Source organism: Mytilus trossulus, chromosome 3 (genome assembly GCF_036588685.1).
Source record: "Mytilus trossulus isolate FHL-02 chromosome 3, PNRI_Mtr1.1.1.hap1, whole genome shotgun sequence".
In the NCBI taxonomy this organism is placed as follows: Eukaryota; Metazoa; Mollusca; class Bivalvia; order Mytilida; family Mytilidae; genus Mytilus; species Mytilus trossulus.
The window spans coordinates 9,252,929-9,277,960 of record NC_086375.1 but is presented as its reverse complement, the minus strand read 5'-3'; the positions used below and the strand labels follow the sequence as shown (position 1 = coordinate 9,277,960).

At 29.8% G+C, this 25,032-nt stretch overlaps 1 protein-coding gene across 2 annotated transcripts in view; it reads right to left on the bottom strand.

Moving 5' to 3' along the window:
• Window positions 1-299: 299 nt before the first annotated feature.
• The window catches only part of LOC134710107 (fermitin family homolog 2-like), a 35,645-nt gene continuing 10,912 nt past the window's right edge, over window positions 300-25,032 (bottom strand). For both annotated transcript variants that reach the window (XM_063570305.1, XM_063570304.1), the window contains exons 4-13: window positions 24,415-24,629; window positions 23,803-24,035; window positions 18,516-18,618; window positions 12,075-12,182; window positions 11,085-11,284; window positions 10,141-10,265; window positions 7,208-7,314; window positions 6,159-6,380; window positions 4,829-4,975; window positions 300-3,523 (exon numbers count right to left, since the gene is read on the bottom strand). In XM_063570305.1, the coding sequence (XP_063426375.1) occupies window positions 3,233-3,523; window positions 4,829-4,975; window positions 6,159-6,380; window positions 7,208-7,314; window positions 10,141-10,265; window positions 11,085-11,284; window positions 12,075-12,182; window positions 18,516-18,618; window positions 23,803-24,035; window positions 24,415-24,629 (1,751 nt within the window). In that variant the 3' untranslated portion in view covers window positions 300-3,232. The remainder of the gene's footprint in view (window positions 3,524-4,828; window positions 4,976-6,158; window positions 6,381-7,207; window positions 7,315-10,140; window positions 10,266-11,084; window positions 11,285-12,074; window positions 12,183-18,515; window positions 18,619-23,802; window positions 24,036-24,414; window positions 24,630-25,032) is intronic.

Sequence of the window (25,032 nt, the reverse complement as noted above, 5' to 3'; positions counted from 1 at the left end):
ATCACAAATAGATCCTATCAAACTATTTTAAGCAGAAAACTTAACATTGAAAATTGCTTTTTTATTTAAAGTCATTGAACCTTGTCTTAGGGGGTAGGGCTTCAAAATAGTTGTCAACCTGGTATAAACTGATAGTAATGCAACTTTATATTAAATATCAATGATCTATCACAAGTAGTTCCTATCAAGCCAGTTTCAGCAGAACAAGACACATAATTCATGTGGCCATCACCACAACCAGGAAAGCAATCCCCAAGTCTTGCTTTCCATCATTTTCATATTCCGGTAGACAAAATATCTTCAATGTCATAATATTTTATTTGTATTCAATCAACTGAATGTAAATGCATAATGAAGGTAGACAAATTAAGCCATTAGGAAGTTCTGCTACATACAGTGCATGAACAATAATTGATCAGAAGTAAAAAAGCTATAATGAGATCTGAACATAAAATGTATAAAAGTTTTATATGATAATGAACATACAGGTCTGTATACTTTATATATAATGCTGATATATACAAAATAACCCCCCATAAAATACACCCATCAACATTTCTAGCCCATTCCTGAAAATATCGAGATATTATATTTAATGTTTTGTGGTCCATTCCTGAAGATATCTGGTTTAACGTCTACTGGATTATTTCTTTCAACTATTTGTTAAGTAACTAAGAAAGCCAAACATGTTGACCCTGACCTTTTATTACAAATGTTCTGAAACTACAGAAGAGTTCAAATTCATCTGTTAAATACTCAACTCTATTTACTGAAATAACTTGGTCCTTAGATAGCTTGTTTCCGCTGATCATTGAACCAAACATATAGTAAAATATTTAATACTAAACCCATTTCCATTACATGTGATAAAATGTTGATAGGTGTCTACTTTCAACACAACTTATCATGAACTCTGATTATATGTTTCGGATGCAAGTTTTCAGTTTATTTCTTATTGTAGTACTCTGTACAAATTTTGCAATTAATTTGGGTGAAAAATGGTACTTTTATTGATAGATATGTTAAAAACTTGAACACCATTAAAGGTATGACTGATTCCTGATTATCAAAAACTAGAAATGTTTAGTAAATTAAGCTAGATAAACTAATGATTTCACCAATGGTGTCACAAAATCCACTGATGCTTTAAGTCAAAATTAATTATTTACTTTCCAAGAATCCTTTCTAATTTTTTTGAATCAGCTTTAATTTGTATTACTTTTATGGCCACAAATTGAGGAAGGGCAATGCGTTTGAGCTAACACTAAATCCTTGGTTGAAACACCAAATAACAATATACATCCATATACGTTTGGTTTCATTTTATGTAATCACCATTTGGTATTTTTGAAATGTATATTTAAATAAAACAAAATCTGATGATAAAGAAAACAGTGGTTTTAATTTTGAAAAGTTTTTATAGGTTATTTGGTTCATGTTTTATTACAGTTACCAACCCCTTTGAGTAGACCTTAGACCTTTCAATAACTCTCCCTTAAAATTTCAATTATTTCTAAGTTATGCAACTATGGTTACTATGGTAACTTATAAAAGAAATAACATGTATGATATTTGCAACCGCAAATTTGTCAAATGAATACATTAAACAAAAATAAATAAATATTCAACAATAACAAACATTTAATGTTTATACCATGATAAAATGTCAGTAGGACAGCATCTCTCAAAGAGTACATGTTATTTGTATAGTCAACTAACATCTTAGAATTAGCTTTAAAAAAAAGCTACACTATCTTGTGCTTGAGATAACAGCGCTAGCTTGTAAATAGAATGAGAAATGTCATTTTTGAGTTGAAAGAGAGGCATTTCCAGAATTTATTATTTTCTGCCAAACATTTACTAAATTCCTCATACCCAATAAACACATTAACCCTGCAGATGTTTAGTTATAGAATTTTCAGAGATAGTTATGTGAAATTCATATTTATTTTAAATTGACGAAAAAATGCAGTGTTGATGTGTACATCATTTTGCACTTAAAAATTAATTCATTGTTGATAAGTGTATAATATATTGATAAAAACAGACCTGTGTAGAACCAATTTTATTAAAATAGTATGAAAGTTGTTTTCCCATAATATTTTAAAAAGGGAGATAATTTGTAATATTATTGTAGATATTATTTTATTCATACTGTAAACGATTTCACAGAACAATTTGTGAAGTTGTTTATAGTGTGAATATGTTGTTTTTCTGGATAAAATTTGAAAAACTATTGTTGCTAAACATTGAAATTTAGAAACCAAAACTTAGAGAAAAAAGGCCAAACACAAGTCAAACATAAGAACAAAATTATATAAAATATTTATGGTATTTATCTATGGTATAGTATAAGGAACATGTTTTACAATTTAACTTCTATCACAGTACAACATTTAAATCTGTAGTCATCAAGGACATCTGTAGGTTGTGTATCAATGTTCAAATTATTACTTCCTGGTTGGGTAAAGGCTCCAGCAATGGACCAGCAGCAGATAAATAAAAACAAAAATATTTTTACTCTTTAATGAATATCTTCAAGAATGAATGTACAGACACTGCAGAAAAATATTTGGCTCAGTTGTCTTTTTTTACAAGAGAATATACTGCAAAGTTTTGACTACCAAAAACATTAATCGTTAAAGAAACAAGATTAATAAATTAAAACATTTTCACAAAAAAAAGTTAATAAAACAATTTGTTTGGAGAACAATTCTGATTTTTTTTTTTCGTCAATAATTTTTATTAATTTATATATGGTAGTTTTTATGACATTTTTTGGCAATTGCAATGCCTGGTTTTAACAAAAATCCATCCTTGACCTTGACATAAAATTCAAATAGCTGATCCTATCTGTCAATATCAGACCACAACACAGGATGTATAATTAGAACAATGATACACAAATTAATAATTTCCTGACAATCTGTAAAATATTTTCATTCCAAATTCAGCTAACAAACATCACAACGGTACCGTCTATAAACTCCTCTCTACAGCTGCATGCAATATCAAAAATCTTTTACACATTTGATGTGATTGTTTGTATGATAAATAGTGAATAATGATTTATATCTTATATAGTCATTTTAATAATTTTATTGTCAAAATTTAAAACTTCCAGACCTAACTTAGCAAGTCCTTTCCTTTTCCTGAATGCCCTGCATTTTTCCAATATGGCTGAACGACCTTCAACTGAGGCACTAAGGTCAAACATTTAAAATTTTTACTTTCAGTTCCATCCTCCTGTTAATTTTAAGAATAATTCTTCGTTTAATGTCTGATTTTTGTCTGAGGATCTCATAGAAAGGAATATATAACCACCAATAAATTCATGAACTGTCTTACAGCTAGCACTTTGTGTTGAAAAGTTTAATGTTTCTTCCTCAAACTCAAGAACTACGTGTCGTATTTCCCAGTTAACCCGCCATGATTTTAAAGTATTGTATCTCCACGTTTTTACTACATCACCAGAATTCATGTCTACTCTCATAATACGGTTGTATGCTACACCAAGTATTTCCTGAAAAATTAAAAATTAAATTACTAAGTGTGAATGATATATCTTCTATACTGAAACAACATAAAGTATAAAAGTTTCATTAAAATCCAGTCAATGGTTTAGACATCAGAAAATGCTTGTACCAAGTCAGAAATATGACAGTTGCTATCCATTCTTTCGATGTGTTTTCTTGAGCTTTTGATTTTGCAATTTGATTACCTAATTACTGTTAAGAATTTTCCTCTGATTTTTTTTTTTTTTGTAATTTTCTTTTGAGAAAAGTTGTGCATTCAAGATACATTCTCCATTGTTTATATGTATCCATGTTCTTATAAAATTCATTTAAATCTAGTCAATGGTTCAGAAAAAGTTGAATATTTGGCCTTATGTATATCAATATACTTATGTATCTTAAAGTTTTAAATAAAATCCAGTATATATCTTGCTCACTTGTAAATCATTTATCAATTTTCTCCAATTTTCACTGAAAACTAGTCACTTTTTAAGGCAGAGTTGCAGATGCAAATTGCAGAAGGAGAGCAAACCTTTTGACAATGATCAATCTCAGATAGCAGGGGTATTGTAAAAGTATGAAGAGTTTGTGTGGAATTTTCTCCTCATTTATCACAAGGGTGTTCCTTTACATTCAATTTCTCAAAGAATGGTCTTTAAGGTTGTACCTAACACTACAGGGAGATAACTCTATAAAATCAGGTAAATGTTTTAATCACGTTGTGTTGTTTAGGAAATATTAAACTTTTCAATGATCAAAATTAGTGTTTTTCAAACTGTTATATAACCAGTGTAATATTTCTGATAAAATGCTTGGTTCTATTTTTTTGAAATTTTTGTATTTTTGTCAAAGGGTCAACATAAATACTTTTGTCAAAATTTTATGAAAATTAAACGAGACAAATTAATTTTAGTGAATGTGTTGGGTACCACCTTAAACCAGACTGAAATTTTAACTTCTGTTTTCAAGATTTTGATTTTTACGATCAAATCTTTAGTGATAAATTTATACATGAGAGGTGGTAATAGGGACTCCCATCTCGAATTCATGAAAAGAAATAAACCATTCTTTCCAAGATCCAGAGAAATTCATCTTTAATTCATGAGTTCTGATAAGGGTTAAATCTGATTATCCTGTGAAAATAAAGACCCAATATGGAATTCCCACAAGAAAATTAACACCTCATCCTGAAGTCCTTCAACCCATTGTATATGCTTTATCCATGTTTTTTTTTAAAAAAATCTATATCTTGTTTATAACTGTACATGCTTATTTTTATGAATCAGAAAATAATTCATGTAAATCATACTTACTTCTTTTTTACTGTTCTTTTGTTTAATAACAAAATAAGTAATACCAAAGTCTGGTAAAGCTTGCCATGCTTTTATGTACGCCATCTTGGACTCAATTAAATTTAAATTCTGTACATTTGAATGAGCTTCCATTATTCTTTGTACTAACTGAAAATATAAATATTATATAAAAAATCTTGAATTTAAAATTGATACAACAAGTCTGAAAAGCGATACAATACAATATTTTTAGTTTCTAAATTAAAGGGCCCATTATGAGAATAACATTAATTACAACATGCCATAAACATTCTAGAGTGATAAAAGAAACATAAAATAATAATTTAAATGCACGAGGAAAGAATCAGTGGTCAAGGGGAGATCATTTTGATATCTATTAAAGTATTTAAGTTAACTATTTTTTTTATTTTCCAAGTTGCAGGCCTTTATCGAGGTATGCACATAAAATAGATAAAAAAAACCTGCTATCTTCATTAATCATGATCCATGAAAAAAGATCTTTTCTGTTTAAATTATACGGAAACAGAACAAAATAAGCTAAATACATAGATAGGTTAGGGAGCTTGTTTTCTAGATATTTTTGATTTTTTAAATATTTTAGTCTGTATCCTAAAAAGAACACCATCAAAAGTCAGAACATTTGACACAGTTTCCTAAACCTGATCTCAGTACATCCTTAACAATAGACAGTATCTTGATCAAGTCAAGCTTTCTAAACTGAATGAGGTTTAAAAAATATTTAATTTCCCTATATGCAATTGAAAGGTAATCTGATAGTATTATATAACATGACATTATTTTAGCTTTTTCAATCTTCTTTGTCAATAATATGGTTATCCTCTTGTTCAAATGTGATAATATCAAATAAAAGAATTTGGAACAAATGAAATTGATATTTAAGTTTCAGTTCAGATATCAGTTCAAAATCAGACAAAAAAAAAGATTATAGAAATTCTACATTTATACTGTGCTTTGAATAAATTAGCTGGCTTTTTAAATTATTGACAGAATGATTTTCAAGCAAACATCTCTTACATTGTTAAAAGTATTTGGAAAACCTGTATATTTTTTTTAACAAAGATGATTTTTACTCATGGTTGAATGACGTATAGTGACCTATATTGTATGTAATCATGAAAAGATTTTTTTTATTAAACTTTTGAATTCTTTATAAGGGTTAAACAAACACCAACTATTGAATAAAATAAAACTTTGATATGACCTGTGAAACCTTCATACAAAAACTCCCCCCAAAAAAGTTGCATCAAATTATCAATATTGAATCAAATTTTAAATTAAACAAATCTGAAAAAATATATATATTTCTTACAGTTTTATTTTTTATCCTTTTATGGTATCGAGGTGCGACAAAGTCTTCAGCATTGACGTTGACATCAAACTGTAATTGTACTGGAGCTGGCGACTGTGACGGCTGTTGTCGACTTAGTAACGTCTTTATAGATTCTACTTCTGTAACATACGAACTGTCAGCCATCGTCTTCCCCTGAGATGCTAGTTTACAAGCTGCCATCCACTTGCAGTATTGTTCCTCCTGTGAAAAATAAATGAACATTGTTGATGGGAAGAAATGTGGGGTATAGCCCAATAGACAGCAACTTGTGGATAGAGGGAGGTGTCTACCTAATATTTCAAGCTCTTAATTGCCCAGGCTATATAAACTGTGTGTCTATTTACTTTAAATTTGAAAATTATTGTGATTTCGTTATTTTTTTAGAGTAAAATTCAATTTTTATTTTTGCGATATTGAGATAAATCCTGTTTAATTCAGCTTTTCATCAAGTCACTGAAATAACCCTGAAAAGATTGCTTCAAGGTTTCTTTGGTTGGCATAGAGTTTAACACACTAAACAAATGTTTTAAAAATCCAATTCCAATCAGAGGCGATCAGTTTTATAAATGATTGTTTTCTTACATTTCGAAGCAAACAGCCTGGTGTTTCTGAAGACAACAAGTTTTGGATTTAATTCTCTTGTTATTTTTTTTGTGTGTTATCATACCTGCCAAATGTCACTATTTGCAGGGGATTTCCCTGATAAAGGCTTCAAAATTGAAATTTTGAAAGAGCATTTTTGTCCACAATTTAAACAAAACAATTAATTTTACAATGACTTCAGGCTTGTAATAGTATGAAGAAGCAAATAAACAACATTAAAAAGTATTTGCAGGCCCCCTTGAAGGTTTTTTTCCCCCATGGGCAGTTTGAAAAGTTGGCAGATATGTGTTATTAGTATGTTTTTAATAGAAGCACTTTCTATTGTGTATGTTATCACTAATAACTAATCAAAAAATCTTTACTAAGAAAAAGTCCATTTTCTTCTTTACACTATTAATGTTTGGGACATAATTTATAGTACTTACACTGTCGAACCTCAGCCATATTTCTGACATGCCGTCTGAACCAGGAACAAATAATTTAATTCCATATTTCTGAGATGCCAGGTTAAGATCTGGATGGGCTTCACATCCTACAAAAAAAAATGGTAAAATAAAATCAAGTTTTTTATTCAAATTATCTGAAAAAATGCCTGAGATTTATATTCAAGTAGTATGGATTTGTTTGTATTTAAGTAGTATGGGTTTGTTTGCAATTAATGTTTTTCATACCATCTTTCTCATATCCTTTTTATTAATTTGCACGATTTTTGGGTATGAGAAACAATTCCGTTCAATTGTTCCTATAACAAGATTTCATATTACTAAACAGTTTTTAATCAAGAAAACTTAAAATATATACTGTGTACCTTTCTCAAGGTTTAAATATGGCATTAAGTACTTATTTCTACTTTTATGAGAATAAAAGACGTCTGAACTCATATTGAGTCTGTTTTATGAGTGTAATTTCATACTTTACAAACAAACATAAAATACAAGTAGGCGTCACAGTCATTTATCAAAGCAAATTATAACAATTATTGTTTTTTTCTAGCTACAATTCTTCAAATGGATTAAAAGTACTTTCTGCTATTTTGTATCCAAACGCATGAAACTAATATGGTATTTATCTGTTATTATATAATCACAAAGTACATCAAAGGAATGTACTTATATGCGGGTATTACAGAAAAGTACATGTTATTAAGTAATTACATTACAAAGTGCACCAGAAAAACATATCTACCTTCTATTACTCTTGGTAACTGAGGAAAGTATGTGTAATTAAGTAATTTTTAACTTTCAGTATTTATAACATTACGAGAGTACTAGAAAGACATATTTACTTTCTATTGTTATTGAAATGTGAGGAAAGTTTGTGTAATTAAGTAATTTTAAATATCATCATAAAATACAGGAGAGAAGCATATTCCCCATTTCCATTCACAAATTTTATTATCTCTTTTGGTTATTGTATTTGAGAAAAGTATATGAAACAAGGTTATTTTTACCTTAGTGTAGGAGAAAGGCATATTCACTTTCTATTTTTATTGGCATTTGAGAAAAGTATGTGTAATTTTAAAGTAATTTTACAGTAATGTATTTAAAAATATTGTAAAGCGTAGGAGAGAAACATTTTAATTGTTATTGATAGTGAGGTAAGTACATGCCATTTAGTACGGATTTATAATATCACTAAGTGCAAGTAGAAAACATATTAACATTCTATTGTTATTTGAGGAAAGTACATGTATGTAATCAAGTACATTTTTTATCTATCTTTACTTATATTAGAGAATGGTATAAGAAAGACATATTTACCTTCTATTGTTTTTTTTGGTATTTGAGGAAAGTACATGTTATTTAGTATTTTTTACAAATCATTACGTAAAATAGAATGTATTTCAAAGATCATGGGAAAGATATAATTATTTTCTATTTTTTTTGGGGGGAATTTGAGGAAATATATTTTTTGTATCTTTATTTAATCATTTTACAAAGTGTACCAGAAAGACATATTTACCTTCTGTTGGTATTTGGTATTTAAGGATAAGTACATGTAATTTAACCCTTGACAAGGAGCGTTATGTGAGGTATGACAAATAAGAGGCAATTGAAACCATCATGTGTCACATTATTGTTATTTTAACAGGATCAACCGTAATTTGATATCATAATTAAACGTTGAACGTAGGTATACAACAATGCTGAACTGAATCTTTTCCTGTTTATATCTGACATGTATCAATGGTGCACTTAGAGTGACCTTTTTATATCCGCTCGTAAATATGACCTGTATTTTAATAACAGACTTCTTTTTATTGCAGAAATTAATTTTATGTCCTTTTTATAGATGTTTTAAATGTTTCACATATAAATGAACTGATAAAACAGGTATGTAAGTTTGTAATTGTTACAGGGTCAAAGATCATTAGTTGTAAAATAGTGTGTTACAAAAATCCTGAACTCAAAGGTAAATTAATATATGGAAAAGTCCATAAAACCTGATGAATAAAAACCTCAACTCTACCAACAAACAGATAGAAAGAAAAATAAATGTCTTATTCCTGACTTTGTGCTGGCATTTTTCAAAAATAGTGGGTTAAACCTGATTTTATAGCTAGTTAAACTTCCTACTTGTATGACAAAAGTTTGATGTCTGCTATTTTAACAAAAATATTCGTATTTGATTGTTTTTGGTATCATTTCCTTAAATGTATTTTATCATATCCTTATGTATTTTTTCTACATGCATGTCTTTTTATCATATCCTAATATATTTTTTAAAGTATCCTTATGCCTTTATTTATCATTTCCTTTTGTCTTTTTTTTATGTCTTTTTTTCATATCCTTAAATGTCATTTGGGCCAGGAGAATACACAGTTCAATTGATTCACAACTATACTGAGGACAACTACTTTTTTGATATTTTGCCAATATAATGGAGAGAAACACAAGATATTTTAAATAAGTATTTTTTGTATCAATTCCTTAAATGAATTTTTATCATATCCCTCTGTCTTTTTTTTTACTTATCCTTATGGTTTTTCTTATCATGTCTTTTTTTTTATCATATCCTTATGTTTTTATTTTATATATGAATATCAGAATATAATTTGGAGAATTCTCAGTTCAATTTATTCACAACTTTTAAACAGGACAAGTTCTTTTTTGATATTTTGTCAATTTAACAAACAGAAACACAATTAGTTATTTTATATACTAACTGGGGGACTCCAGTTGGGTACCCTCCCCCTTTAGGTCATTACGACTACATTAAAAATATCCTCAGGTCACCAGGTCACTTGGTGGAATTTGACTATGTTGCAGCTGGTATCTATACAAATGGAAGTTTTTGACGACCTCGACTGGCTATACAGCCCTTGCACAGTCGGTTGATATCTATAACTGTATCCTACCTTTTATATTGACTTTCATGGCAGGTGTGCCGTTAGAATCTTCCTCTGTTTTATAGAAGGCTATGTGAGTATCCTTACATCTACAAAATGCTTTTTTATAACTCTTCAATGTTAATTTCTTTGGTCTGAAATGAAACAAAAGTTTTATTATCAATAATAAAGCAAAACTGGATTGATTGCATACTTCAAAGTGATTATTAGCCGAATTCATAACAGAACATGTTTGATTTCTTTGCCAGATTTGTTTTTTGTGATATTGATTCAATTCACCATAACGTTGCGATCTTCGGTTTGCAAAGAATCCAGCTGAAACAGGTGCTAGGTACCCTCAGATAAGTTTTTTTTGTTGCATTGTGGGCCTTGCTATCACTGTGACTTTAATATGAAGAACAGCAAGGAAAGCACTGTTTCTTTGCATTTTGTGTTTTTTGTAGTGCATGTACTAATCTTGTGTAATTGATTGATACCCACATCTTTTCTTTTATTGCAATTTTAAATCTGTTTTTTTTTTTGTGTTCTATAATCGTTACTTCTATTTCTTTCCATTATAAACTTTGTTTATCAGGGTGGATTTGTCACTTTTTTTTTTTTTTTTTACTAAATTCAGAAAGTCATGCATGCATGCATTTATAATAGCTAATCACTGATTACTATTGAAAATGATGAGATCTAATTAATGGGATTTCACAAATTCTAGGAATGAAAATCACTGAAAATTTTACATAGTCATACTTTTCATATTTTTTAAAGCCTCATACCTATTTCTGAATTTAGTAGTATTTTTGCTGCTGTTGTGAATTTACAATGATGCATATCTATTTAAGTACGTGTATATCTATGCAAATTTCTTTTGTGACTATAAATGTGCCAACTTTTTTCTTGCATGACTTTCTGTTTTGGAAATTTCCAACATTACAGTTTTTGAACAAATTTCTCAAGCTTACTTAAAATATCTGACATTTCCACTGAGTTCGGGAATGGAGGTAATATCTCCCGCTGATGATAACACTGTACTGTCTAATGATTCCTCTAAATTTGTTAAATCAGCATCAATGTCATCATTTGGTAGATGATTGGACATCGTAGATGAATCCATCATGGATTCACTAGGCTGTGGCTGTCCTGCCTGCATCTGGACCTGTAGCTGTAAAAGAACAACAATTCTTTTATTATTTTGAATTTATGTAAATTTATAAATAGTGAATCAAATATGGTACAGCATAATTCAAATACAACATGGTGACAAATTTTTCTATACCAGTTTATAAGTACTATTGCACTCTACATTGTACATTACACTGTTAAAAAAATTGGATCCAGAATTTTAAAGGAAAGTAGTGATTTGGTCCAGCTGAAAAGGTTAAAAATTAGCACTTCAAAAGCTGTCAAAAGATTTCAAGACGCCCTAAACATAAAATTGACCATATTTTGAGTTAGAACCAATGAAGTTTTCTATAATTTTGATATAATTAGTCCCAAAAGTATTACAACACACTGTAAAATTTTCATTGAGAAAGCGCAGGTGGGATTTTTTTTTGATTTTTGATTTATGTTCTAAAAGAAATGCACTAAGTAATAATTGTGGTCTAGGACCTTCATACAGTTTAATGCCTATTTTCAAATTTTAGAAATTAACTCTATTTGGTCTCTAGTGGAAAGTTGTATCATTGGCTATCATACCACATCATTTTTTTTTGTATTCGTTTCACTCCATATCTTAACACAATGGCTTTCCAAAGTTTTGGAAATTTTGGTTTTAAGTACAACTATTCCAGACAAAATCAAAAGCAAACTCTGAAACTGCCATAGCATTACATGTGATTCCCTCTAGAGCATTCAAGTAAAAAGTACTCAGAAAAGCAACAAGTTTGCGTTAGCTATATATCATGTATATCAATTCCTTAAATCATCATATAACAACGGTACTGACATACCTGAAAAGCTGCAAACATCATCATTTCTTCATCTGTACAATCTACATCTTCTGACAGCAGTGACCACTTGGCTTGTTCATATATCTGGTTAATTCTGACACCATCATACTGAAAAATAAAATGTTAATGGTTGCAATAAAATATTGTGATTTCCCTGTAAAATAAAGTTTATTTTTAGGTGTTATAAATCTAATAAATTAAATTCCCTTGACTACTTTATTTCCGTATATAGTACATGTTTAATGTTATGAAAAGGATAAGTTATCCAAAGACTGCTGACTGAACATTACAATGCAGATGTTCGTTAATAACATAGTTGCACTAGAATTCACTGAAACACTTTTTTAATTTACATCATAAAATATCACAAAAATATCTTTTTAATATGTGCTTAATGGGGCACCTGTCATAAATTCTAAGCAATTAAAATTTTGATATGTTAAATCCTGAACTTCTGCAATCTGAAAGTTAGGAAAAATGGAGAATGTAGATTTGTAGAAAGGGGATATTTTCTTCAAAATAAATAACTTGACGGACACAAATATTGTTTGACAGGGGAAACGCCAGGAGGGAGGATTTCAAAAGTATGTCACAGAGATAAATTCATTGAGAATTGAGGATTGAGGGAAAAAAATATTCATTGATATGCTTGGATTTCATGAGTTGGATAATTATTCATACAAGATCATACAAGCCTATAGGAAATTCACAGTTTATTCAAATCTTAAAAGTTGTGGTTCAACCCACTAAATCCACAAAAATTAGTGCCCTACCAATTTCATTAAATCCTCAGTATTTTGTTACCATGAGGATAATCCCTTAATCATCTCCCCTTCTTATCTCACCTAAATTATGTATACAGGGTTACAGATAAGACAGAGATTTACAAAATATAGCTATTAATTTGTAAATTATGATAGAGTGGTTTCTAGGCAATTTGGTAATTAAGATAGGGATAATTTATAGATAACCAGTTATATACAAATCACGCTCTTCACAACATTTGCCAGATATTTGGTTCTATTTTTAGAACAGTTAAGATCCTGCGGGGTTATCATAAGCTTCAAAAGAAATTTTATCAAACTATAGACAAAAAGCATCTCTGCATTCTTTAAATAAATTCCATCTTTACATAATTAACCAATTAAATTAAGTAAAAAAATTTCACATCCTGTGGCTGTCCTTTGACCGACTGCTGCTTTTTTTCATTTTAATAATGTGTTTATAGATACACAAGGCTAGGAATTTAAAAATTGTTCTGTAGTGAAAAAAATCTGTAAAACACATTAATTACAAGTTGTATTTAATATACCTGGAGAAGTTGTAAAATTCCTAAGCTTTCGCATGAATATGTAATTTAGTAAATAAGTGTTGCATGAAAAAATGTAAATTTTTTAGCTGACATAGCAATTTTTGGTAATCAATATTTAGTGTATACCAGACTCCCAATAGTGAGGAAGGGTGATGTAATTAAACAGATAAGATTAGGCTATAGCTATTATTCTCAAATTCCTTACTTTTATTGATTGTTTTAGAATAACAATATACTTTCCGAGAATATTATAGGAACGTAATTTTCATGACCAAATAAGTATCTATCTTGATTGTAAAAGAACAACAATATGTTTTACAAGAGTACATTACATATTCAAGACCAAATAAGTAACTACCATATAATCTTATTATACTTGGTTCAATGAAATGGTGATCACTAAAAGCTTAAGTAAATGGAAGATAGTCTTGTATATCAAAAAGTCTATATCAATATGCCTTTGATGAGAGAAATTTAAGTGTGAAATATTATATTCTTTGCTAAGGACCTAATTTTTGTAGACATATTAAAAAAACATGATAAAAAATTTAATACTGGGTAACTTCATTCAGTTTATTGATACAGAAATACATTTACACATTTTTTCCTACCTCCTAGCACTGTTGTTAGCAAATTGGCAGAAGCATGTTAGATTTTTTTTTTTGGTTAAAATTTAGATACAAGTTATCGCCTACTGGTATCGCTCCTGATGAAAAACTAATTAACTAAGAGGTATGAAGTCAAATATAGGGGATTATATTCCTATAAAAGTAATTAATTCATTGATCGGATTGAACTATAGAAAGACCTGAAGAGGCTTAATCCCCTGACCTGACGCTGACTTCTCTTATGTCTATTATCTGTGTCTCTATACAACTTTATACTCAAATCTGAACTCAAAGACTATACCACAGGAATTATACTATTTCAGATTTTCCAAATTTATTTTCATTTCAATTGCCTCGATCAGACCACATTTATTATAAGAATATATAGATTTTAATTTTAAATTTCATCAAGAGGAATTTCAATTGTCTTATCAGACGACATCCATTTACAACTTATATACTAATTTTTGAACTCCAGGACTATAGCGCAGGAAACCTGTACTCAAAAGGTTTTAAAGACTTTCTAATTTCAATTTCATTAAGAGGGATTTCAATTGTCTTTTTCAAAGGACATCTATTGATAACTTTTATACTAATTTCTGAACTCTAGAACTATAGCGCAGGAAACCTGTACTCATAACAATTTAAAGACATTCCAATTTTATTTTCATTAAGAGGGATTTAATTGTCTAGTTTAAAGACTTTCTAAATTTATTTTCATTAAGAGGGATTTTAATAGTCTAGTTTAAAGACTTTCTAAATTTATTTTCATTAAGAGGGATTTTAATTGTCTGATCAGACGACATCTATTTACAACTTTTATACTAATTTCTTAACTCCAGGACTATAGCGCAGGAAACCTGTACTCATAACAATTTAAAGACATTCTAATTTTATTTTCATTAAGAGGGATTTCAATTGTCTTATTCAAAGGCCATCTATTGACAACTTTTATACTAATTTACGAACTCTAGAACTATAACGCAGGAAACCTGTACTCATAACAATTTAAAGACATTCCAATTTTATTTTCATTAAGAGGGATTTTAATTGTTTAGTTTAAAGACTTTCTAAATTTTTTTTCATTAAGAGGGATTTTAATTGTCTAGTTTAAAGACTTTCTAAATTTATTTTCATTAAGAGGGATTTTAATTGTCTAGTTTAAAGACTTTCTAAATTTATTTTCATTAAGAGGGATTTTAATTGTCTGATCAGACGACATCTATTTACAACTTTTATACTAATTTCTTAACTCCAGGACTATAGCACAGGAAACCTGTACTCATAACAATTTAAAAACTTTCTAATTTTATTTTCATTAAGAGGGATTTCAATTGTCTAATTCAAAGGCCATCTATTAATAACTTTTATACTAATTTCTGAACTCCAGGACTATAGCACAGGAAACCTGTACTCATAACAAATTAAAGACATTCCAATTTTATTTTCATTAAGAGGGATTTTAATTGTTTAGTTTAAAGACTTTCTAAATTTATTTTCATTAAGAGGGATTTTAATTGTCTAGTTTAAAGACTTTCTAAATTTATTTTCATTAAGAGGGATTTTAATTGTCTGATCAGACGACATCTATTTACAACTTTTATACTAATTTCTTAACTCCAGGACTATAGCGCAGGAAACCTGTACTCATAACAATTTAAAGACATTCTAATTTTATTTTCATTAAGAGGGATTTCAATTGTCTTATTCAAAGGCCATCTATTGACAACTTTTATACTAATTTCTGAACTCTAGAACTATAACGCAGGAAACTTGTACTCAACAATTTAAAGACTTTCTAATTATATTTTCATTAAGAGGGAATTCAATTGTCTAGTTTAGAGACTTTCTAATTTTATTTTCATTAAGAGGGATTTTAATTGTCTAGTTTAAAGACTTTCTAATTTTATTTTCATTAAGAGGGATTTTAATTGTCTGATCAGATGACATCTATTGACATTTATTCATTTCAGAAGTACATTGTTTGTATATCAATTGACCTGAATACATTCCCTGTAAGTTTATATGTAACATTCTACAAACATTTACTTGTCAATGATCTTTATTGTAAGAGAAAGGTAAATACCTTTAAACCATTTAAAACATACAGAATACACAATTATGAGTGACAATGATTATTAATTATATATGTTATCATATTCTCATCTTTGGTGATGAAATTCTTCATAGTTACCGCATTTGTCCTAATGTAAATGATACATTTCAATATTAAAGTAGATTTTTGATTTTTTTTTGTTATTCTCGACTTCTATAGACATTTTGATTTTTTTTATACGAGTTACCAAGATTTTTCTAATTATTGAATACATTAAAGAGGGGTGAAAGTACCTTTATCTGGACTCCTGGTCAGGATCGGGTGTTTTTAAGCTTGGGATTTTGGGATTGGGATTGACCCTTTCTGGAGCAGGGAATTCTTTATTCGGATTTCGGGACCTCTGGATTTTGTGTTTTTAAGTCTGGGATTTCAGGATTTCGTGTTTTTCAGTCTGAGATTTTGTGATTTCGTGTTTTTAAGTCAGGGATTTCGGGATCAGGACCCCTCTTATCCCCCCTCATTAAAATCAAATAAATTGACGAGTATAAAACTTCGCCAAACTTGAAACTACTATTATCTCCTACTAATTGTATATATAATATATATTTGTGAAAGATTTTCAAACTATTATGTATGAAACCTGATATGTGAGATCTGGTATATAATTTAAAACCAAAAATAACAAGAAAATCACAAGGAATGCTTGCTACAGTATGGAATGTTCAGTTCACAATTATTTTTTTTATAAAAGCATTTGTTTGTGGCCAAATAATAACATTTATCATAAACTTTTATTTTGCTGCACTAAGTGAAGGTGACTTTAATATACAGAGCTTTTACTGGGATATATAAGGTAGCTATTATTCTTTAAGCTTAAGGCAAAGGTATGAAAAGATATTTTGTTTTAAATGTTTAGGTCATGAGACACCTGTTTTTCTTCCTTCGTTAATTGATGATAAATTGTGTATTTGTTTTTACCTAGGTAGTAAATATACATTGTCTGATTTATAGCGTAAACAACCAGAGATGAGGGTACGATAAGTTCCAGAACGTAACTTGTGAGCGGATGTTACGAGGCTGAAGTAGAGGCTTGGCCTTCCTCCAATCTTTTACAACAGCCTTGCCAAGTATTTCCTCCCCACACACTTGTAGAGCATATTTATAAATGAAGAACAACATCTTTAAAGAACAATTAAGACATCCTCGTATTAGTCATCTTATTAACATATTTATCTGTTAATATCATAACCGTTAAGTACATCTATGTAGTTGATTATTCCATCTAATTGATCAGCTTTATAAAAACACCTGTAGATCGCTGAATTGTGGAGACTTGAAGATTTCGTACATCTCAAATGATGCCAGGGAAGTATGCTAACTATGTGATGAAATGGTGGTAGCTTCTGTTACAGAAACAATTTATAGCATTGAAAACACGTCTGCTTCTAAATTTATATTTTTACAGTTTCATTGTATATAATGATGAAAACATTTGCAACCATCAATCAGTGATTTTTATTCCTAAGAAAAGTACAATGTATTTATAATTACAGATGAAAAATGCTGATTCATCTGAATTCTTGGAAGAGAATGTATTTTAGAGGGGAAAAAATTACCAGGATGTACAATTTAATGCATTTTCATCATAAAGCATCCTTTATAATGATACAATGTCATAGCCTATAAAACAACTACACAACAAGAATAAATGGCAAAAATGTGAACATCTCATGTTATATTTTGCCAAGTTATCTTGTCTAAAACTTTACTATTGTTTCTTAATTGGTCAAGGCAAAAAATAGCTTAATATCTTAGATGCTTTACCCTGAATATATGTGCCTTAATGCACAGCTGTAGTCTATTCCAATCTATTCGGGTTAAGAATTTAATCAAAACTGTGATATCAGCTATCTTGAATTTCAAGTGAAGCATAAACTGCACATTGAGTGCCTTACTTGAACTGCAAGATGAACAGGGGAAAAAAGTTCATCATTTGCTTAAAACAAAGATGTAGAGGTTTCCTGTCATGAATGAAGTCACTTTATTCCTTATTTTCTTTGTTTTTTTCCCAAATCTGTAGTTTGTGACATATAGTTTGGTTTATCATTTCATTTTAAAGTTTCAGAGAAACACAAATCATGAAGATTGACCTGTCCATTCAAACTAATGTGAATATAATTTAATAAATTTTCATTTTTTTTGCTTTTTCCCACACAGTATGTTCTTTAGAAATCTTAATTTACACTATCAATATGTTAAGTACAGATATAACATGCACAAGTCAACGCCCAGCTGTATGATACTATTCTTTACAAAAATAGTAAATTCATGAATGAATACAAAGAAAACAATGTACCCAAACCTTGTATTTTCTATTGAATGAAAGTTTTACCCCGAGACCAACTGTGACGCTGAGGACAATCAGTCTTGACCACAAAAACCACAGGTATGAGATTCAATCTTACCTTAGGATTCAGGTCATAGAATGAGAAGTATTTAAACTTGACGACAACAAATTCATTTTCTCTCACACCCTGTTCCATCAGCGATTTGGATGAGTCTAACCATCTGTAATAAAAATAAAATATTTTATATTTATTTTAAAAAAAAAAATTGAGAGAAAGAGGATTTGTTCATGTTCAGTTTGGAATATGACATGCTCTCTTCATGTAACAGAACACTTTTCATGTTTTCAGACGACCTGTACACGGCTTAATTTTGACCTAATTTTTAAAGAATGCTTGATTTATATTCTTAGTATTTTGTAGGTACACCATAAAGATCTTAGACTACGTGATATGAGTATTTAAGCATATACATACAAATCTACATTTTAGTTTAACTCAAGACCATGAAGTTAAAAGTAACACTCTTGCTGATGGTATACATGTATCTATATAGCTGTGCAAGACATACAAATATACATTAATGTCCAATCAAAGACTTTACATCTTACAACAGTAGGAACATTGTGTAACCTTTAAATAAAATACTATGTAGTACAGTAACTATTTTTTTATAACCATGTCTACACCCTATCAGATCTCATCTACAGGAACAAAAGGCCTCATTATCATATATGTAATACTCTGCCGATTTAAAGTACCGATTTCATGATGCATGTAAAATCAGTAATTTTACCAGTCACTGCACATAGCTGCAGATTAATCTACAACCAACACGTTTTTTTTTAAACTCAATCTGTCACACCAATGTATTTATTGATCGTGAGGAATTTTGGGAGGTGATATCATTATGCAACAAGATTTTGACGTGCATAACATTCATTATTCCCTAGAATAGTTAGATCAATTTCAGTTATGAATACCAATATCATATTTCTACTTAATTTGGCTCGGATGTAAATCTGAATGACATTTTTGTATTACATAATATGAAATACATGTAAAGTAAAAGTCAAGGTCGTCTCGATAGTATGTTTTGAGGCCATAAACAAAAGATATAATGCAAAACATTGGGACAATAGTGGAGTTATATGAAAAATATGAATATATGTCTAATTTCATCAATGTTTAAATTTGAAATGAATCTAGTCATATATTTCCAGAAAAAATAGACCAAAGGGTTAAATTTGTGTTTTCATTTGATGAATAACAATATAATCACAATATTTCATTGCATTACTTCCGAATAATGATGTATTGCTATTAGTATTGTTTGTGAACCATAGCTTTAACCATGTTAACCATGTATTGTTATATATATTCCATCCCACATCTTGATGGATATGTATAAGATGACAGAATGAATTCAATTAGACATCCATGTAAAAAGGGGGGATTATAAGAGGCTGAAATTTGGTAGAATCCATTTTATTTACCCAAAGGTTCAAAGCTTATCAAGAATTTGGAATTTTGCAGACAGCAACCAATGAAAAACACTGGATTACATGTTCTTGGCTAAGGACATGCATACCAAGCTGCTATTTGTATAATTCATCAGAAAAACTATGTTACATCAACTTACATGAACTACTGTTGATTTTATAATTAACTCTAACAGATGTAGAGACTATGATAGTAAATATGCTTTTCTGTTACTAAAAGAATAATCTAATGTGAACAATTCTCCAATACATTAGAGTTCAAAGTTGTAAACTCAATTGGTAATATTTTTATCTCTCTAAACAGACTTCATTCAGTTATTGGATCAAATTGTCCACTTGGTCACTTAATATGGACATTGTTCTACTAGTCTCCTGACAGAAGTGTTCATTTAACTGCTATTAACTACTTGTCCACAGAGATGACAGACCATATGTATATGCTACTAAAGCGACACTTGATGTGACAATCATTGAACGGTCAATCTGTGGTGTACAGAAATAGAATTATGAAAGTTTCTACAATACTTCTTTCTTCCTTCCCTTGTTAAAAGAAATATGTATATACTGTAAGGTTCGTTTAAAAAAAAAAATCTTTTGAATTAGTTAACGTGAATATGGCCTCAAATCCCCTCAATTTGACAAAACATGTATATAGCAAAGAGTGCTGGAGAACTGCTGTTTGTTTTCGCATGACAAATCAATGCATTTCGTTTCTTAACAAGCAAAATGTTTTTTGGAAGAGCTTTCTCAAAATACAAATTATGCATAAAAAGATACCAAAATCTCGTTACCAAGTGCCTATATAATACATCCAATAAACACTTTAAGACAGTAATTAGAAACACATGTATTACAACAGTTAGCTACTTTAACAATGTGAGGTTCTTATCTCCTACTCATTATATAATGTCAGGTATTTGTTATTCTGTACTTTTAAATGTTTTTTGAGTTGATCATTACAGAAATAATTCTCAAATAGATCTCTTCTACTCTTGAGGGTTTTGACTTTTTATACTTCCAGCTCTATGCTATATGAATGGGACAGCCTAACTTGACCTATCACATGGTAGATTTATGCTATTGAGATACCATAAGAATAGGAGAAATAATTGGGTGTTATTTCATTGACTAGGCCTTTAGACATTTATGCAGCATTCACAACTGAAAGAATTGAACATATATAAGATACCCAGTGTTTGCAGAGCAGTTAAAAACAAACAGTCAGGGTTTGGTCATACAATTTCCTGTTTTTAAAGCAACTAAAACTATATTCTTAAAAATGCTTGGTAAATTTTGAGTCATTCCAATACTTTGTTAACCCAGAGTTATTCAAAAGAGTCTGTAAAAAAATGTTTATAAGTAGAAATTCATGTCCTCTACTATTAAGGTCTAGACTGGCTTGCCAATGGTTAACCATGACAAGTAAAGTTTGACGAGAAACTGATGACATTTAGAAAATATTTTCTCATATTTACAAAATTATTTTTCCGTCTGTATTTTAATTTGAAATTTAATATATTCATCCCCAAAGGATTGAAATAAATATTTTAGAACACTTGTCAGATAAAGTCTTATAAACCAGTACATGATTTACTTCAACTAGACTAAGATAGCTAAGTAATGTCAGAATTTCTTATCAAAACATATGGTTACATAATCATATCAGATAAGTTCCCGTCAGTATATATACAATCACTAACATTATCTATTACAGTTCCAGCTTTTGAACACAAAAACAGAATTACGTAGAAAACATGTAATCAGACATGTAGAAATGTTTTGATTGCTTTCAGGAAATACAAACATACCTAAATTGTTATAAGTACAAAATGTATCATACTACTCAAATAGATTATGTCATTTCCACCTAATCACAGAGGGAGTTGGCACAAAGTTGACAAAACTTTTAGAAGGGTTTACTCTGTTCTTCCAATGAAGTGGCCATTCCATTTCTGTTTCTGTCTCCCAAGATGAATGGGGAATAAAAATATGATTTTCGTCTTTTTCTGACCAGCTAGATGTAGAGTGTGCAGTCATGTCTGGTCAGAATGGGGATGTTTAACCTGAAGCCTTATGTAATATAGTGCCAAACTCTCTTTAATAAACCTTGCAAAAACTTGTTAATGTGTCCATTAAGATAGGGGGAAGAGGGTGTTACAATGCAAGACTTCTATACCTGTCCATAGAACACATTTAACAGGTGGCAGTCAGAATTCCCCCCAATCTTTATCACAGCATCCTCTAACTAATGCAGAACCTTCTTAATGTATTAATTGTTCAATTTGTTTTGTCCTAAACATGCATGTAATATTTGACACTGGACATAAAGCAACCAACAACAATTAATCAGTCTTTTTCTTTAGACAAATTACTTGGAAAAATTAATAAATCTTTTTCACAAAATCTGTGGTAAGATTTGAGAGTGGGTAGCTAGATATTACAACATCCACTTAAGTTATAAGTGTAAATATTTGAGGAATTTATATGCCATTTATTTATAGATAGTTTTGGAGAATTCAATCACAAAACATTATTCTTTGGAACACAGCTTGGTTCTTGGTAATATACATGTATATGTGCACATACAACAGCCATTAACAAATCTCCATTAAAGTACATGTATTGCCTGAACAACTTTCTGACACACTTTAGGATACCTGAAAGGCTCATTTTGTCAACCACAAATGTTTCCATGTACCATACATGTATTTGCAAAAATAACATTTAGGCCAAAATTTCAACAATAGAACTACATTATAATATTACTGACAGGTATATGACCATTTTGGAAATTTGTAATAAGTTGTCTCAGGGGTGTAAATTTTTAGATGCTCACCGCAATGATTTGGAACCTTTGACTTCTTCATTTGCAATACATGTACTAAGGTACATCATGTACATAGAGCACTATTTTTTTAAATTATGTAATGCATGGAAATCATTTAGATAGCATTGAATTATTGGCTTCAGGATTATATTGACCAACATTTGTCAATTTGCATTCTCAGGCAATCTACCACACAGAGAGAATTTCAACATTTATATCTAACATGTCTTTTGATTCCCTGTGTAACTTTCAATTAATTTGTTATTACATGCAGTAAAACCAAGTTAAATTCATTTATCTGGTAATTAGACATACCATAAACTATGATCTAATTGTTTATTACCTGTATTTACCTAATTAGATACATGTTTGCGTAATACACTGGCTTATCATCTCCCAATGGGGTTCACCACTTTTAAGTAGTGAAATGGCACATTTTAGAAGTGCATCTCACAGCATATAAATCTTTGATTTGGCAATTCTTCCAATTTCAACTGACATTCAAGAATCAAAATTTGCCAAAAAGTAGAATAAAGTAGCCAATAAAGGGTTACATAACAATGACTCAGATGTAAAACCTCCTAACTCTACCTCAGATTCCAATAGATTTATTTGCCCTTTGCTAGAAACAGACACTATATGTCTGTGCATAAACAGTTAAGAATGGACTTTGCCAATTTTTCACAAAAATATATCAACATGCAACTATATAGTAATTGAGCAGGTACATGTACTTCAGCTTCATTTATTTCCCAGGGTACCAATATTCATTGATTGAGGAAAAAGTTTATTTTTGCAGAAATTTGATTTTGATGTTTTTTTCATGGATACCACTTTTCAAGCATAGAAGAAATATTGTATTTTCACAGATATGAATTTGTGGTTTTGCTTAGATAACAGATCAAGCTTATCAAATAATTGTACCTAGTTGAACATTTAACTTTGTGGTTCATGTATACCTACGACATCCACCATAATTGGTATTCCACCAATAACATGGAACCCAGAGTATTATATTGTGAACTCTGCTATACTTTGCCAACATTAGATTCTGCATTAAATAAATAAGATTACTTACGCATAGTTTTGTCTTGCTTTTTCAATCAGATTTTTTGGTTTTTGTAAGTACTGTGCAGCGTCCTTGACACTGATCTGTGGACTATTTGCCAGGGCATTTTCCATGACACTTTCAAACGATAAACTGTACATAGATCCTGGGGATAATGTTCCATTTGCATTTAATGTATTGTAAGGTGAAACTGAATTAGCAGTATAATTAGCATTATATCCTGGTGTTCTTCCTATAGTATTCTGAAAGGGAAAAAGAATTACATATATAAGTTGCTGACCTCAAATGGCATCTCCCTGTATAAGTATGCAGTTACAATAACTGATATATTTATAGACAGCTTTTGACCTCAAATGGCATCTCCCTGTATAAGTATGCAGTAACAATATCATATATATTTATATACAGCTGCTGGCCTTAAATGGCATCTTTCTATACTTTTCAAGAATATAACATCCAGAGTTATGCATAAAACTGTAATATTTCAATACATTTAAAAACTTTCCATCTAAACAATGCTAAATAAAACTTACTCAATTAACCATTTCCTGACCTGTTGATTATTTATTACTTAATCAACATGTGGTTCATCATATTGGTCCCTGAGAGAGATGTACTTACTGTAGGTGAGGGTCCCGCAGGACTTCTACTGAATGGACTCAGTCTTTCCATGCTCCCTGAAGGAGAATGATACTGTACTCCATTGCCATTTACACCCAGGTTTTCTGTTGATCCCTGTTTCTTTTTCTTATGGTTTAAATTCTCCTTAATATTCTTTTTTAAATCATCCTTATCCATATATTTCATTACAGACATTTCTTCTGAATGTCTTATACCTGAAATTTTAATAATAGCTATAGATGTTGTGTGGTTTGTCAAAACTATGATTCCCTATTTAGCAGAGATGGTCACAATTGGATGCAAATATGTGGAAACTTGACAAAATAAAAGCCATGCAATATTTCTCTCTCAACAATTTCTAAATAAAATGACCATAACCATGATTACAAAGTCATCTTAATCCAGTTTTCCCTACAGTTTTTTTTTCATGCAAGTCTTGTAAATATTTTGATATTATAGTGAAAATCTACCCTAATCTCAAACATAGAATACACAAAATTCTTCTTCTATGATTATATTTTTTGTTGTAAGAGGACAATAACCTGAAAAATTATTTTGTAAACTTTTTTTGATTTGGTACAAAGTCCATACGAACTCTACAAAATGAGTATAAAATAT